General features: G+C 30.1%; 2 protein-coding genes and 1 long non-coding RNA gene across 3 annotated transcripts; 2 read left to right on the forward strand and 1 right to left on the reverse strand.

Moving 5' to 3' along the window:
- Positions 1 to 4,595: 4,595 nt before the first annotated feature.
- LOC109153525 lies at positions 4,596 to 5,131 on the reverse strand. The gene is made up of 3 exons (XR_002049526.1): positions 4,966 to 5,131; positions 4,827 to 4,880; positions 4,596 to 4,651 (listed from the first exon to the last, which is right to left on the reverse strand). It is a non-coding gene; the product is annotated as an uncharacterized LOC109153525 (long non-coding RNA).
- A 1,708-nt stretch (positions 5,132 to 6,839) lies between these two features.
- LOC109153497 (RING-H2 finger protein ATL16-like) lies at positions 6,840 to 7,238 on the forward strand. The gene has a single exon (XM_019301365.1). The coding sequence runs from the start codon at positions 6,840 to 6,842 to the stop codon at positions 7,236 to 7,238; it is 399 nt and encodes a 132-aa protein (XP_019156910.1).
- Positions 7,239 to 10,686: 3,448 nt separating this feature from the next.
- Positions 10,687 to 17,784, forward strand: LOC109153539 (squamosa promoter-binding-like protein 7). The gene is made up of 10 exons (XM_019301399.1): positions 10,687 to 11,515; positions 13,175 to 13,347; positions 13,974 to 14,206; positions 14,313 to 14,387; positions 14,492 to 14,599; positions 14,905 to 15,022; positions 15,137 to 15,272; positions 15,617 to 15,773; positions 15,982 to 16,536; positions 17,244 to 17,784. The coding sequence occupies exons 1-10, from the start codon at positions 10,947 to 10,949 to the stop codon at positions 17,520 to 17,522; spliced, it is 2,403 nt and encodes an 800-aa protein (XP_019156944.1). The 5' UTR covers positions 10,687 to 10,946; the 3' UTR covers positions 17,523 to 17,784.
- Positions 17,785 to 18,556: the final 772 nt, after the last annotated feature.

The raw sequence follows: 18,556 nt of genomic DNA on the forward strand, positions 1-18,556 counted from the left end.
TAATATGTAGATGTACGCACGCGGTGCTTTATGTTTGAAGATTTTATTTATCATTGTTCAGTATTTTTATAAATTAGACAAATGTGTAGCAACTCAGTTATAAAAATGAATTGATATTCTAATTTATTTGTACGGAAAAAATATATTTTTGTCTAGATATATAACAATTTTGTCATTAAAAAAAAACATAATATCACATATTGTATTTACATGCACACTATTAAAACCTCTTTGTAGACAACATTGGTAGTAACAACACAATCTTTTCCATCTTCGTCTAGAGCTAACACCTTTAATCCAAAAGTATGGGTGACTCGGGTAAAAATATATAATGGTAGAATTTCAGTCAATTAGTGATCCTTTTTTATTTTCAGTCAATTAGTAATATCAGATTAATTTTCCGTCAATTATTCTTTTTTTTGTTTTTTTTTTTTTATTTTCAGTCAATTAGTCAATTAGAATATTAGATGCATTGATATTTTTACCTAATTTTCGTTCCATTTTTAATTGATGATGCAGAATATTTTTATTGAAATATTTTCGTTCTATTTTTAATTTACATTTACTATTGTTTAAAATATAAATTTACTATTGATGATGCAGAATATTATTATTGCAATATTTTCGTCCAATTTTTAATCTCCGTTCCATTTTTTTAATTAAAATGCAATGATCTGTCGATTTCTTTTTTCATTTTAGTCAATTATGAATCATTTTTATTTGCAGTCAATTATTAATATTCATTTCCTTTTATAATTTCAGTCAATTAGTAATATCATATTCATTTTCAAATAATTATTCTTTTTTATTTCCAGTCAATTAGAATATCAGATGCAGTGATATTTTTACCTATCCGAACTATTTTTAATTGATGATGTAGAATATTATTATTGAAATATTTCCGTTCCATTTTTAATTTCTGTTCCATTGTTAAAATTTGTGAAAAATTTATGATATAATTGTGATTTGATTTATTCTTCTGTGTAATATTATTGTGAAAAATTAAAATGCAATAATCTGACAATTTTTTTTTTCCATTTTAGTCAATTATGGATCATTTTTTATTTTCAGTCAATTATTAATATTCATTTCGTTTTCCAATTAACCTAATTTCTGTTTCTTTTTTTCATTTTTAATTTTCAGTCAATTATTAATATTCATTTATTTTCCAATTTACCTAATTTTTGTTCAATTTTTAATTGATGATGATGTAGAGAATTATTGTGAAATATTTCTGTTCATTTTTTAATTTACCTTTACTATTTACTATTGTTTCGGCGGGAAATCAGGTAAATAGAATTTTGTTTTTAATTATAGTATAGATTTTCCAGCAATCCAAACACTCCCTTAGTATCCCATAAAAAAATGAATAAAGAAAAGTCACTTCATTAAGAAAATTAAAACTAATTAAAGTAAATCTAATCATGTTATATTTATTTGTAACTGTATATTAATTTCATTTTGAAATCATTGCTTCACATATTTGAATTATTTATTTTTTCTTTAATTATTATAAACATAAATGATATTGTACTAATTAATTTATGATGTTTATCAAATTGTATTTTTAAAAATATAGTGTTTTACCCATGTGTTGCACATGAATTTTTTATATTATGAATTTAAAAATAAAAATAGAAAACAATTAAAAGATGTTATAATGTACAATATAATAATATAGTTGGACTTTTATATATTTGGTCAAGTATCTATTTTCATAACATACAAAATTAAAATTAAAATTTTGTATAGTTAATATAATCTCTAATCATGTACATATTTAGATAAATTTATTGTAAAAATTCAGATAATTAAGTTGATTCATTCCTAATTGTATTTTATATATATTATAATTCTAAAAATATGAATACTAACTAAGAGAATTGTACTTAGAAATAAAAAATATATATATAAATTTTAAATTTTGTATGAATAAATTTAAACTCTAATCGGACGCATTTCCTCATATGATTGTATAATACATTGTATATACACATAATATTTATTAATATGTATATAGAAAAATTCTATAATATAATTTCATTAATTATAATTTATATTGATAGAATTATAATTAAAAAATTATAGTGCATTTAAATATTGTATGATTATTATTAGTATTAATCCGTGAATTCCGTTTCTTTTTTCATTTTTAATGAATTGAGGATCCTTTTTTTTTTTTTTTCATATTTTACTACAACTTTTTTTTTTATACTGATTATTGTTAGTATTAATTAATCAGTGAATTTCGTTTCATTTTCAAATTTTTGTGAATTAAGGATTTTGTTGTTTCTATTTTACTACGAACCTGTTCACTAATTATTATTAATATTATTAATTGATAATTTTTTCCTCTTTTTTATTGTTTGGGCGGGAAAGTAAGAAATGATGATTTTGTTTTTAATAATAATATAGAGTATAGATTTTTAGTGAATTTAAGATCTTTTTTTATTTTCTTATTTTATTGCTAACCTTTTTACTGATTATTATTATTAGTAGTATTAATTAATCAGTAAATTCTGTTTCCTTTTCTATTTTTCATGAATTAAGAATCTTTTTTATGACTTCAAAAAAGAATCTTTTTTATATTTCTAATTTTGGGTAGAATTTTGCTTTTTATTTTACTGTTATCTTTATTATGATCTTCTTTTTTTTTTCACAATCTTCCATTTTTTATTTCATTTTCATTGAATTAAGACTCATTTTTTATTTTTCTATTTTACTGGTTATTAGTAATCAGTAAATTCCGTTTATATTTTCAGTTTTTAGTGAATTAAGGGTATTTTTTTATTTTCCTATTTTACTACAAACTTTTTTTTACTGATTATTGTTAGTATTAATTAATCAGTGAATTTAATTTCCTTTTCTACTTTTCGTGAATTAAGTTTTTGTTTTCTATTTTACTACTAACATTTTTACTAATTATTAGTATTATTAATTGGTAATATAATTTTTTTTTCACTTTTTTTATTGTTTGGGAAGGAAAGTAAGAAAGGATGATTTTGTTTTTAGTAATAGTATAGATATTTTGGAAAGGATGATTTTGTTTTTAGTAATAGTATAGATGTAAACCAATTAAATCTTTCAATTTAAACAAAAGACATAAATTTAAAATTTAAAATTTAAAATATAAAATCTATATGCTTATTTGTGCAGTTTACTGAATATGTTTATTACCAATTAATTATATTACCAAGTATATTATAAAATACCATACATATTATTACCAATTATGCTATTATGTTATTACCTAATTAATTAATTAATATTTTTTGTACACGGTATTACCAATAGAATATTTAATTAATTGACTACAAAAATTTGAGCGGAAAAATGAAATAGAATATTTAATTAATTGACTACATGGTATTAATTTTATAATTAAGGTATAATATTATTAAATTAAAATTATTTAAAATATATAGATTCACAATAAAAAAAATCTTATTAAATTTGGATATTAAAATTATATATTTATAATTTTATATTAAAGATGAAATTATAAATAATTAAGTTTCAATAAGTTTAGTTATTTCCTAAGTTATATATGGTTAGTAATGAATATTTTCTATATTAGATTATCCTTATATATGATTTACCCGTATTAATCATCACTATATTATATTAATATATAATTATTTTAATATAATATATAATTAAAACTAAACATATGGGTAATATTTATTCAATATTATTATAACAGTATTACAATTGTAAATTTACAATTATAACTTTGTATATGAAAAACATAGAAACTTAAATAGTTTAAATCAAAATTATTAAAAACAATGCGTCTACAATACAAAATAAATTATATTTGATTTAATAATTAATTATTTATATAATTGCCTAATATAAATTTACAATTATTAATAATTATTTGTGGTAATTATTAGGCATTAAAAAAAATAAAAAGAATAAGAAAAACAGAAGAGGAAATAATATATAGATGTCATACGATATCTTACATAAGCAAATTGATAGAAAATTTAATCTATAATTATAGTAAGAACAGGAAAAGTAAGAAAGAATATATTATATTAGGTATTGTATTACTATATTTTAATATACAATTATTGTACATAGAAAAAATTTATTTTTATTAATAGTATAGAAAAAATTAATTTCATTAAATTTTAAATAAAACGTTACCATAATTATATATAGTAATTTGTCATATATAAATTTCTTACTTTAATAATATTAATCATATAATATTGTATTCTATTAATAAAAAATAAAATCCTCCCTGCATAACACAAAGAGAACAATAAAAAAATACCATCAGATACTCAGTACTTAAAACACAACCAATATATTTAAATAAAAAATGTATGGAACAAATAATCCATACTCTAGAAACAAACAAAAAATATAAGAACATTGGTTTTATAAGAATTTAATTACAGGAAATCAAGTTTAGGTCAATAAAAGCAAAAAACACTAAATGGTACTTTTAAGTATGCATATAGAGATATTTTAATTTATTGGCCTTCAATTCTTTCTCAGAATAAGAAGAAGTATGTTCATTAGATGAAGAGGAACTACTTTCCACCACATTCTTCTGAATCTTGCCATCGATTTTTTTCTCTCTATAGTATCCCCTACTGACTCCGTAACCATTGCATCGCACAAATAACAAAAATCATGCCTGAAAATAAAATAGATAAACAATATTACAAAATTATTGTTTGAAACAAAACAATAATACAACAAAAAAATACATATAATACAAAATTAAAAAAAAAAACAATAATTAAAAACTATGGAAGATCAATTACAGACAAAAATAATACGAAAAATATACGTTTCTAAAAAAATTAAACATTTCTGCATCGGCTTAGTCAGAGCAACTACGGCTGGTCTAAAGTGGCATCGACCTGGACAAATCCATGATAAAGAATGTAAATGAAAAAATAATATTTTTTTTCACAGAAATAGAAATAGCTAAAAGAGAAATTGTACCTTTAATGCATTGAAATATGCATATTAGTTTGAGCAACTATTGAACCACAATGATTAAATTGGTGATGAGAGAGTCACCTTCAAGGGAAAAGAAGGATGCAATGTAAAATGAAGAGTTTAATTTTTTTAGTCATCTCATTGTATTTATAGGTAAAAAATATGAGAATTGTAAGTTTGTAAGATTTTTCAAAAGGAAATTGTATTTATTTATTTAAAGTATTGCCATAATTAATTTATTATATTGATTTATTCTTTAAAGTATTGCCATAATTAATTTATTATATTGATTTATTCTTAATTAAGTCATTATATTAATATTCCTAATTAATTTTATTCTTAATTAATTCACACGTACCAATCCCAAATTATTCTTTCCATAAACAACATAATATATATTAATTTACATAAATGACCCTAAGTTTTAGGGAGAAAATTTGTTTGGAGGATTTTACTTTTATATATATATAGATTATATTGATTTATTCTTTAAAGTATTGCCATAATTAATTTATTATATTGATTTATTCTTAATTAAGTCATTATATTAATATTCCTAATTAATTTTATTCTTAATTAATTCACACGTACCAATCCCAAATTATTCTTTCCATAAACAACATAATATATATTAATTTACATAAATGACCCTAAGTTTTAGGGGGAAAATTTGTTTGGAGGATTTTACTTTTATATATATATAGATTATCAATCAATATGTAGGAAAGATTTTTAATTTTATTTCTTAAACTAGTTCTAGATACGTACACACTATATTCAATTGAATAATGTTTAATTACCAACAAAAAATTAGTAAAATTAAATGATCAAATTAGTTATATAAATAAAGAAACACATAAAATTTTATACGAGTTAATTATACTTTTGGTCCTACGACTATTGAGATTTTGTTAATTTCAATCAACGACTTTCAAAATTAACGATTGAGTACCATAACTATTCAATTTTTATCAATTTTGGTCCATCCGGCCAAATTGTCGACAAAAAGTGACCAGAAAATTTTAAAGGATAAAATTTTGAGGGCAATTTTGTCCTTTTACTTCTATTCTTCCGAGCACGATGACCATTGTTTCTGGTTGCCCCCATTCCTTCGTCTCCTCATGAGCACGGGACTCGAGTCGGAAGCCGCCGACCCGGCGACATTTTGATCCGAGTTCCGCGGCGTCATGTACATCGTTGTTGGGATTCCAAGCGCAAGGAGGATTAGAACAAATAAGATCATAAAACCCACGAAGCTTTTATGAACAAATCCCAAAATCCAGAAATGAAATTACGAACCCAGATTTCATATCTACAAGTCTAAACACATAACCCCCCCCCCCCCCCCCCCCCCAAAAAAAAAAAAAAAAGCCATTTTCACAGATTCTATGTAAAGATTGAATCTTTAGATGTAATTGGAGCCTAATTGACAACAACAACAACAACAACAACAAATGTAATTGGAGCCTAATTGACAACAACAAAAATGACAGGGGAGGGGAGAGGAGACGTTGGAAACAATGGTCATCGTTGTGCTCAGAGAATGAAAGAGAAGAATAGAAGTAAAAGGATAAAATTGCCTTCAAGATTGAACAAATTGCACTTTTGGTCCTGTGAGTATTAGGGTACTGACAATTTGAGTACGTGACTTTCAAAACTCCCAATTTAAACCTTTAACTATGCAATTTTTGGCAGATTTGGTCCTCCGGGCCAAATTACCGGCCAATTTTGGCCGAAAAAAGATTTAATGCTTCGAATTAATTTCTGATGAGGGTAAAATTGTCATTTCACTCCCTTCTTCTTCATTCTCCCTTTCTTCTTCGTTCTTCTTCTTCTTCGCTCACCGGTTCTATCCCTTTCCATTTTGAATGCATTGAATGTTTGGCTTCCACATTGAATGCATTGATGTTTGGCTTCGTAACAACGCCAATTGTCTAATCTGCAGAAACTGCATTTCCTCGTCGGTGATTTTTTCGAACCTCGGCGGTTCTACTGGAAATTTCACGGCGGTCGGGAGTAATGAAGACGACGGCGTTGTTATTGAACTTGATGAGGATCTGTCGATCATCCCGTCTCCGACACCGAAATTTGCGAGAAAAAATCGGAGAAAATTCAGGCGAGTTACCAGCGTTGGGGATGAGTGCATTGACATTAGGCAAAAGGATGAGCAGTTTGCGGTTCAACCGATCAGGAGATCTTTCTCGATGGACTCGGCGGCGGACCGGCGGGTTTATTTGGCGGTTCAGAAGGAAGTTCAGCCGCAGAAACGCCGGTAGGATGAGATCATAAGTTCCGGCGAGAGTAGCAGTAGCAGAATTAACAAGAAGTCATTTTTCTCTTTCGGGTATGGACGAGGATCAAAAAATTCAGTTCAAACTGCAGGTTCATTTGGAACCTTAGCTTGACGTCATAATATAATTCTTGTTCTTCTTTTGACTTTTTAGTGATTATCATTTATGTTTTGTACTCTGATCTGACGTTTGCGTTTTCTGAATTGAAACTCAAATAATATTAGTCCCAAAATGGAAAGGGATAGAACCGGTGAGCGAAGAAGAAGAAGAAGAACGAAGAAGAAAGGGAGAATGAAGAAGAAGGGAGTGAAATGACAATTTTACCTTCATCAGAAATTAATTCGAAGCATTAAATCTTTTTCCGGCCAAAATTGGCCGGCAATTTGGCCCGGAGGATCAAATCTACCAAAAGTTGCATAGTTAAAGGTTTAAATTGGGAGTTTTGAAAGTCACGTACTCAAATTGTCAGTACCCTAATACTCACAAGACCAAAAGTGCAATTTGTTCCTTCAAGATTTTATCCTTTAAAATTCTTTGGCCATTTTTCGCCGGCAATTTGGCTGGATGGACCAAAATTGATAAAAATTGAATACTTATGGTACTCAATTATTAGTTCAAAAAGTCGTGGATTGAAACTAAAACCCCAATAATCGTAAGACCAAAAGTTTAATTAACTCAATCTTTTACATATTAGAATATAGAATTTTAATTTTGATGATAAGAAATATTATTATCTAGCATATTTTTTTTTTTAAAAAACTGCATTGAACACATATAGTAGATATTGTGTTTCAAAAAAAAAAGAAGAAAAGATTTAGCTTTTAGCAAACGCAATTAGTTTTTCTTATAATTTCTTTTATTATAATTAGATTTCTAATAGTGATACCATAATAAATGAAATAGAAATATGATACATATATTTCACATCAAATAAGATACAAAAGATAAACTAAGCTCTTTACCAAAAAAAAAAAAAAGAGTGAAATTTCAATTAAAAAAGATTAAAATAAATAGAAGTTAAATTTTTAAATAAAAAATCATTTCAAAATAGATACACATTATTCATTAATTAAAATTTGTTATTAAATTAAACTATATTTATGGAAACTACATATACACACATGTATTTATATGTTTGTATTTTACATGGTGAAGATAGAACTAACAAAAATAAAAAATACTGAGGATAAACTAAGTAATAAGAAATTATAAATGAATAACATAAAGAGCACCAAATACAAACATTAATGTCACTTATATCACTATAACATATTATATTTTTATTCCAACTAAGGACTAATGTTAAAATAAAGGTTAAAAGAGAAAATGTGAAAGGTAAATTTAGAAAAAAAATGCAAATGAACAACGCAAATAACACAAAGAAGAAACACTTAATACAACATATATTACCAACACAATTTTCAATTCAGTTAAGGACTAACATCATTAGCACTTATTAAATTTTAGAAATGTAAAAATACATTTCTTTCGATTAATAGAATTTTTAATGTGAATAATAAAGTATTTAATAGTCATAATTTTGATGTTAATAAATAATATAAGTACCTTGTGTTCTAATGACATCATGCTTACTTTTCGAGTTTCATCTCTCTCTCTCTCTCTCTCTCTCTCTCTCTCTATATATATATATATATATATATATATATATATATATATATATATATATATATATATATATATATATATATATATATATAGGATTGCGCTCAAGTGAGAACAGATGCCAGAAACGAACTGAGAACTAATCGTAGCCGTCTATGTGTCCAAATTTAACGTATTAGATATAATTTTTTATTTTTAAAATGCAGTAGTATTTTTGTAAATAACTGAAATTTTGGTGCAAGTAACATGTGTTAAAAATGCAATTAACTGGTGCAAGTGTGTAAGCAAAAAGTGCAAGTAAAATCACTTAAAAAGTACAACCATTTTCACTTAATAGTTCAAGTAATTTACCTTTTTAACATCGATGCACCTAATGATAACGTCTTTCACATTGGTGCACTTGATGATAACGTTTGGTGCAACTAATGATAACGTTTGGTGCAACTAATGATAACGTTAGGTGCACCTAATATTGATGGTCAGTGTACATTATTTGTTGCACTTTTAATGCATTTTACTTGCACTTTTAGTATATTTCACTTGCACTTAGGTGCACTATATGAAACTGTTAATTGCACTTTTAACACAATTTACTTGCACTTTAAAGTTCAATTATTTATGAAAATGTCACCACATTTAAAAAAAAAATTGTGTTTCTGATCTATTAGATCTGGACATGAAGATACTGCGATTAATTCTTAGTTCTGTCTTGGACAATATCGTTCTCACCTGATCCATCTAATATATATATATATACACATATACATATACATACATACACACACATACACACATACATACTAGGGGTGTGCAAATTTCGGATAATTTTCGGTTAACCGACCGAACCGACAAAGTTCGGTTAACCGTTTTCGAACCGAACTTTTTCGGTTCGGTTAATGGTTAAAGGAATTTTAAAACTTCGGTTAACGGTTAATTCGGTTCGAAAGGTCGGTTAACCGAATTAACCGAACGGTTAACCGAAGTTTTTAATATATATATAAATAATAATATAAATATAAATACTAATTTGAAGTTATGGATGTTTGGAGTTTCTAATTAATGTTTTTGTATATTTTGTTATGAATTTATTATGATATGTATTTTATTTTAATTAGATTTATTATTTTAGGTGTTATTTTTTGAATTTTAAATTTTAGCTTTAAAAAGTTCGGTTAATCGGTTAACCGACCGATTAACCGAAAAAAATTTCGGTTCGGTGAATTCGGTAGAGCAAACTTCGGTTCGGTTAACGGTTAAAGGAAAAAAAACTTCGGTTAATTCGGTTCGGTTAAAACTGTCCTCAATAATATATATTATTGAGGATATTATTGTAAATTGTTCCATATAACCTAAAATATAACCTTGAACCAAATAAGGTAATATTATATTACACCATCCAAACCAAACAAACAAGGTAATCTTATATTCCCAACATTTCACAGAGGTAATCCTATTACTTGGGATAATCCAAGATTCCGTGAACCGATTCCGTGAACCAAACGTCCCCTAAAGAGTTCAGAATTAAACATTTTTTTTTGAAAAAGTGAAACTTTATTTTTTTGAAAAAGTGAAACTTTATTGGGTAATTTAAATCAAATGTGAATTAATTTAACATAAATAATGGTGTGGTTCTTTTTTTTTTTTTTTTTTTTTCACGGATCTACATTCAAAATACAAAAAATTAGTCGGATCTAATATTAGCCACATTCTTTATCCAAATTGTCTCGCCGTAAACGGAAGTACAGAAAGTTTCCGATCTGAAAGCTGTTGTATGGTTGATTGGGTTTTAATTGAAAACACGACCACCAATAAAATTTGAGCGACAGGAATTATGTGATGGTGGCGCATGTACCTGATTACTGACTCCTCCACGAATTTCTCATCTTCGTGTCTCCACCTAACGCCACCACCCCCCAACCACCGCTGACTCTAACATTTCACCCTCTGCTCTCCGCCGCGCCTCTTTTTCTCTCTCTCTCTAAACCCACTTCGCTTCTCCGCAAATCCTTTCACTCTGTGTTCTCTCTCAACCAGATTTTCAGGGTTTCGTCCTTATATAGTTCGCGGCTAATGGAGAACCCGACAGCGGCGGCGCCACCCATTGAATCCCCACCCCAATCGAAAAATGCCCAAATGACCTCCGCAATTACCCAATTGCCCGATGACCCCGTCGCCACTTCCTCGCTCTTTGATTGGTCTGAATTCCTGGAGTTCAGCCTCGACGACCATCTAAACATCTCATTCGATTCCTCCGACCAGCAACCCCAGCAGCCGGATATCCCCTCTCCCCAACCGCCGATTACGGCTGCTGATCCGGGTCGGGTGAGGAAGAGAGACCCGAGGATGGTGTGCTCTAACTTTCTGGCCGGCAGGATCCCTTGTGCCTGCCCGGAGTTAGATGAGCAGCTGGAGGAGGAGGAGCTAGCGGCTCTGGGGTCTACCGGGAAGAAGAAGCCCCGTACGGCCAAAGCTTCTGCTGCCGGGCAGTCCATTGCCCGGTGTCAAGTGCCTGGCTGTGAAACTGATATCAGTGAGCTCAAAGGTTATCATCGGAGACACCGGGTTTGCCTCAGCTGTGCTAACGCCGTATCTGTGGTTCTTGATGGGGAGAGCAAGAGATATTGTCAACAATGTGGCAAGTATGCGAATTTTCACTTCCTTCATTATTATTATTATTATTATTATTATTATTATTATTATTATTATTATTATTATTATTATTATTATTATTATTATTATTATTATTTGTTATAGTGGTGTTTCACTCATGATCATAGTTAGAAACATATTCTAGTTAAGGCATAATTTTGTGTGTTGATTAACTGTGCTTAGTAAATGACTTTTTGAATAAGTTAATCTTTTACTTACACAAAGGAAGAGATAGAAACAGGGGCCGAGCCAGGATTTGGGGTGCGGGGGGGCAATCACAATTTTAAGAGAGAATAATAAAACATATTAATATTTATTTAACATCTTTCAAAATACATCATTATATTACAAATTTACTAAAATTTGAGATGTCGTCCAGAATTCAATGGCTCAATACTTGTAAATGAATTTACATGTTGAATTTCAGAATTCTTTCTTTTAAAGAAAAGATCAATTCTTTGTGTCTTTTTCATTTCAACTTAAACTTCGGATGTTCACAGTGTTAATTTTTTTTTTTTTTTTTTGACAAATCAATTGAATTAACTAAAACTGAAAAAAAAAAGAATAAATAGACAAAAGATTAAAGTAGTAGAAATTTTAAGATTTTGGTAGCAAAATGATAATTTATTATTATAATAAACACAATTGCAATGTATTTCATTTGCAAATTAAAAAAAGACAAAGGTTAAAGTAGTAGAAACTTAAAGATTATTTTGGTAGTAAAATGACAATTTATTATTATAATAAACACAATTGCAATGTATTTCATTTGCAAATTAAAAAGACAAAGATTAAAGTAGCAGAAATTTAAAGATTTTAGTAGCAAAATGACAATTTATTATTATAATAAACACAACTGCAATGTATTTCATTTACAAATTAAAAAACTAACTAGATAGCAAATTAGCAATCCACAAAGTTATCCTAGAAGCTTGCTTGGAGGGGGGCAAAATAACAAATATTTAGTGAGGGGGGCAAAAAAAAAAACATACAATACTAATTAAAAAAAAAAAAAAAAAAAAAAAAAAAAAAGGTTGGGGGGCCAAGGCCCCCTGCAAGTTTAATATGGCTCGGCCACTGGATAAAAACTTTCAAGCTTCCAGTTTTGTAAATATTCAACTATTGCTTGTTACTGCCTGTAATTTATGAACTTGATACTGGAAAGATTATGATGAGGAGTACCTTTTTAAGGTTCATGTTTATGAAAGCAGTGTGGCAAACTAACAATCTAGATGATTATAGCTCAATTATAGAGGGTTTATTTTTTATTTTTTTATTTTTAATCCTTGGATATCAATTTGACCAAATTTTGTTTTTGTTTACAACTTCTTCAACTTTACCAAATTCAGTCTGAAATGAGATTGGATGCAAAACATCGTTGTTTAAAATGTTTTTCTGTTTCTTGGGGTTTTATTGTAAGAGCAGCATCCCTTTTACTTTGGTTTCAGCTTTTGATAGGTATTGAGGTATTGACTTTCCAGATGTTTCTGATTTCTGTTTTCTTGCTAATTGAATGATCTTTGCAGGTGCATCCTTTGTACTTCTTTGTTGCCTATCAAGAACTTTTTACCTAGAAAAAATTCCACTAAACTAAGTAATCATACATATTCTGAGCAACTGTCCTTTTAATGACCTTATTCTTTTGGCAGGTTTCATGTTTTATTGGACTTTGATGAAGGTAAACGTAGTTGTAGAAGGAAACTAGAGCGTCATAACAATAGGCGCAGAAGAAAATCTGCTGATTCAAAAGGCTCTGCTGAGAAAGAACCTCATCAGGTTTTAGTAGCCGATGAGGGTGATTTTGATGAGGACTCCAGCAAAGGTATTATCTACACACAGTCACACACCAATCATGTACTTTTGCAATCGAATTGCTAAAAGGATTACCCTTAAATGATAAAAATTACTTATTGTTTTCTGTACATAGATATCTGATCTAATGTTCGTGCAAATTTTACTCGAGACTCAATTATTACCAACTTCTACGGTTTTAGAATTGCCTGTTATCTACTCAGGCCAGTCGTGTACTTTTGCAATTGAATTGCTGACCTTGTGGATATTAATGGCTGCCAAGTATCCATCATATATATAGCAAATGGACCTTTGACCCACAGCCTGCATGATGCAGGAAACTTGAACTTTAGAGCAACCGTTTTTCTGGAGTGCTGGGTTTGATATGGTGTCCTAGTGCTCACCCATTAACGGTTTGGACATGTTAAAGCATGGGAAACAATTCTAAAAGTAGAGTAACATTGTATACATGTTCAATCTACAAAACCATCATAATTAAGAGCTTTAAATTGGACTGCCTTTGTGATTTTTTAAGGCTGGTGATTTGTTGTTGTTGTTGTTGGTCTGGAACACGGATTTGCTTGGGAATAATAAATGAAACAGCAAGTTGTCTTAATCACTAAAGTTTTTGTACCTAAAAGGAGTCTGTATTCACAGATGGCACCGGCATGGACAGCCAAATCATTGAAAGAGAACTTAGAGAAGTACTATTGGAGTCTGAAGGGCATTTATCAACACTTAGCTCCACTGTAGGTTCCCAAACCGTCCAAAGTGATAGCATCAGGCCTTTTGCAGCTTCTGGTGAAGAACAGAGTGAAAAAGAGAAAGAAAACCTAAAAAACGCTCGTTCTCCATCTTATTGTGACAATAGGAGCGCACTTTCTTCTGTGGTAGGTCTAATTCAAATTGATGCTTTATGAAGTACTCTGTATATTTTATATTTTACATGAGGACACATTTTAAAATGCCTTGAACTGATATAATGGTTTTTTGTAGTGCCCTACTGGTCGGATCTCTTTCAAGCTTTATGACTGGAACCCTGCAGAGTTCCCACGACGTCTACGACACCAAGTATTAAAGGATTATTATTACAGTTTAGTATATAAATGAAATTGCATTGTTATCTATAAAGAAACTTTCAGGGTTTGATAATATGATAGTAAACATTGCAACAGATTTTTCAATGGTTGGCCAGCATGCCTGTTGAATTGGAGGGATATATTCGTCCTGGTTGCACAATTTTGACACTATTCATTGCAATGCCACACTTCAAATGGGCTAAGGTAACTTAGATTTAGTTTCTTGATGTTCATTGCATTATATTGTTATCACGTTAAGAATAGCATAAAAGTTTGTGGAAAATCTTCTGGGTTTCATGAAACAAATGATGTGATTTCATCTACATACCAATTGGAAAAAACCAGTCTGTTTTAGATCTATATCTAGGAATGAAAGATAGGAGTTGATACATACTGAATCAATAGCACAACTTTGAAGCAAAAATGAACCTCAGGGTTATACATGATACTGTATTAGTTTTCAATTTTAAAAATATCCCAAAACTAAACCTCGTGTTATTTTGTTCCAGTTGTTAGAAGAACCAGCTATACAGTTGCGAGACCTTATGCTCTCACCAGGAAATATGCTCCTTGGAAGAGGCACCTTTCTTGTTTATCTGAATAACATGGTGTTTCGTGCTACAAAGGGTAAGATTATAGGATTTGGATAATGGATAAAGGATATGGACTATAGATAGAAGCTGAAGATATGATGTTTTTATCTGACGTCCAATTTTTACAAGCTACTGAATTGTTTGACAGGTGGAACATCAATAACGAAAGTCAAGTTAAAAGGGAAAACTCCAAAGCTCTACTACGTGCATCCTACCTGCTTTGAGGCTGGTAAACCCTTGGAGTTCTTCGTATGTGGAAGCAATCTCCTTCAATCCAAATTTCGGTATGGCTGTCAATGTCAAGCGTTGATAAAAGAAACTTTATACATGGTTGTCATTGTATTTTACATTTTCATTTTTCTTTTGTCTAGGTTTATAGAATACAAGTATCAAGGTCAAACATTGATAAAAACAGCTTTTTACATGGTTATCATTTGAAGTTTCATATTCATTTGTCTTTAGTCCAAGTTTATAGCATACAAGCATGCTATTTATCTTAAGATGTTCACTCTTGTACACTTGCATCCCTGTTTAGAAAAACTGAGATCTTCTATTCTAGATAACTTCTAATTCATGCATCTGATTTTCTTAAAAGATCACTCACTGTAACTTAACTTATGTATGGCAGGTTTCTTGTATCATTCTCTGAGAAGTATTTGGCAAATGATTTTCGCGTTTCACCATGTTGTAAGATTGAAGGGGATTCTAGTAGTTTAGACCATCAGTTGTTAAAGGTCATTGTTCCTCAAACAAATGTAGATCTATTCGGCCCTGCATTTATTGAGGTTAGGAATAAAGGGGGTATTATTATCTATTCCATTTTTGACTTCAATTGTCCATATCATAGGTAACTTTTCTTCATTTTTCCTCACAAGATGCTGTGGCCATATAATAATAGGCCTTGGTGGCATCTTAAGCAAGGAAACCGTAACTGCATTATTTTGCCTGTTTGTTTTTGGTGCGGTTTTTTTTATAATTCAAATTTGTTTGTAGGTTGAAAATGAGTCTGGCTTATCCAATTTCGTTCCTATTCTCATTGCCGACAAGGATATATGTGCAGAAATGGAGAAGATGTTAGAAAAGTTAAATAGGTCTCTTCACCCTAGAGGTTCAGAATTTGCATCCAGTTGTCCTTCATGTGAACATTCCATTTTAAGGGACACAGAATTATCAGATTTTATGCTGGATGTCGCATGGTTGTTAAGGGAGCCTGTAGTAGAAAGTACTCAGCTTTTGACTTCTACTCTAATACAAAGATTCAGACGGTTATTAAACCTTTTGATAGAAAATGAGTCAACTTCAATACTAGAAAGAGCTTTGAGTAACATTAAAATAGTGATGGACAACGGTTCAGATGCTGGCATTGCTGAATCTGAACTGAATATATTCTGTGGTACTATGGATGCTGCACAAACATTCCTTTCTCAAAGATTAATAGATGTGAGAGAATCTCTTGTTGGGAGTTGTATCAAGGATGCAAGGAGGGAAATGTCCTCCACTCAAATCTACAAAAATGAAACGCGACCTGTTATTCAAGCTATAAATCAGGTATGCCCATCGTATCCTGCATATTTATATATTCACATTATCATTAGAATGATTTCTATAGATTATTTTATGGGAAAATTGTAATTTATGCCCCTCCATAATATGTCAATTATCAATGTCACCCCTGAATTATTAGTGGTGTAAATGTTGCTCCTCAATTTTCAAAACTATACATATATTGCTCCTCCCTTACGGTACAGGAGGGGCAATATATGTACTGTTTTGAAAATTAAGGAGCAACATTTACACCACTAATAATTCAGGGGTGACATTGATAATTGACATATTATGGAGGGACATAAATTACAATTTTCCCTTATTTTATTAAACGAAATGTTCTTTGTCAAGCCCACATGAATGGTTGTTCATATGTTTTCTTCTCCAAGGACTAGTACTTTGCCTAGTTATCCTTCCAATTTGTCTCTATGCAGCAGGCACAATAGGATTTCATGCTTAAATGAAATCTAAATTTTCTTAGAATGAAAGACATGGTTATTGGGTTTAAAGAACTCATAAGTATTTCTAGCATTAGAGACATCTCTTTATCAAAATTTCATTATACTGTGAGAACTGAGAACCCTGTAAATGGAACCGACTATGTTTACCTCAATTCTCCATGTTCTGATTTCAAATTTGAGAAGTAAATGCATTTTGTGTTAGTACCAACATATGCTTTAAGATACATTGGCTGGCTCTGGGCAATGCAGGATGTGGAGAATAATATGTGCAAGTCAGAGTCGAGATTGACGTTCGTTGATGATAGCTCAACAGCTCCATTGTTGACCATGACAAGCGTGGATCTCAAAGAACGGCCATGGAAGTCATGCAACCCTTCATTTGGGAAGACGGTTCTGACTTCTCGTCCCCTTGTGTTCGCGATCACGGCCGTAGCTGTTTGTTTCGGAGTATGTGCCGTTGCTCTTCACCCCAGCTCAGTGGGCGAATTCACCACAACAATCCGGCGCTGCCTGTTCGACAACTCATAGCTCTCAGACTCTGACTGAATCATTCATGTATCATAAACTCCATTTCTATGATACCATTCAATTCTTAGAATTCAAAACAGTGATAAGTTAGTAGAGGCTGAAGCCTCCTGCAGCTCCCTGCTTCCCCGATGTACCATATCAACCGTTAGCTGACAACAATTTTTTACTTTTTGATCTTTTTTGAAAGTTTGTATAATTAAAATTGTCTTGGTTTTTGGTTGGCTTTATAGTCCAGTGTTGTTGATTTTCTAAATATTGTGTTGGGGAAAATTGTAAAAAATGCTTCTCTATAATATGCCAATTATCAATGTCACCCTTGAATTATGAGTGGTGTAAATGTTGTCCCTCAATTATCAAAATGGTGCACATTTAGCTCCTCTCGTAAAAGACTTGTCATTTCCCACCGCTGTCCATCGTTGGTACTTTGAATCGAGGGAGGAAAAAACAACTAAATTACATATTTACTCTGACTTAACGGTGTCGTACACTAATGGAGAACCACATGTTCGTTACGGGAAGGACAATATGTGCACCGTTTTTATAATTGAGGGGCAACATTTATACCACTCATAATTCAGGGGTGACATTGATAATTGACATATTATAGAGGGGCATTTTTTACAATTTTCCCTATTGTGTTGTTTAAGCATTCATTTGCGGTTAAGCACTTTATACTCAGATGGCATGTAGTAACCTCTTTCATATGAGAGGTCATGAGATCGAGACTCAACGGAAGCATTGTTGACTCTTTGTGCTTCAATAGGTTGAGAGGGAAAGTATATTTAAATAGATAGTACTCTTCATTTGCGAGAATGTTAAGAATAGTGTGAAGTTAACTACCCAACTGTTGCCAACTCTATTCAACAAATTTGTTGCGTCGCTTTTAATACAAAGTTACAAACATCAAATTTCAAAGTCACGCAGTTAAATGATTGCATAGCAGAAAGTTGTTTTGTTTGGGTGGGTAAAATTATACTTATAGCCCTCAATTATTAGATCACTTTTATCAATTTGGTTACTTTTAAGTAAATTTA

This window comes from Ipomoea nil, unplaced genomic scaffold, assembly GCF_001879475.1.
Source record: "Ipomoea nil cultivar Tokyo-kokei standard unplaced genomic scaffold, Asagao_1.1 scaffold2494, whole genome shotgun sequence".
Classification (NCBI taxonomy): domain Eukaryota; kingdom Viridiplantae; phylum Streptophyta; class Magnoliopsida; order Solanales; family Convolvulaceae; genus Ipomoea; species Ipomoea nil.

Excerpts from the sequence above, each read along its gene's own strand:
- LOC109153497 (XM_019301365.1), top strand. The coding sequence starts at position 6,840 with ATGTTTGGCTTCCACATTGAATGCATTGATGTTTGGCTTCGTAACAAC.
- LOC109153539 (XM_019301399.1), top strand. The coding sequence starts at position 10,947 with ATGGAGAACCCGACAGCGGCGGCGCCACCCATTGAATCCCCACCCCAA. Across the intron at positions 14,388-14,491 it reads CACGACGTCTACGACACCAA|ATTTTTCAATGGTTGGCCAG; the intron begins GTATTAAAGGAT and ends ACATTGCAACAG. Across the intron at positions 15,774-15,981 it reads TCGGCCCTGCATTTATTGAG|GTTGAAAATGAGTCTGGCTT; the intron begins GTTAGGAATAAA and ends ATTTGTTTGTAG.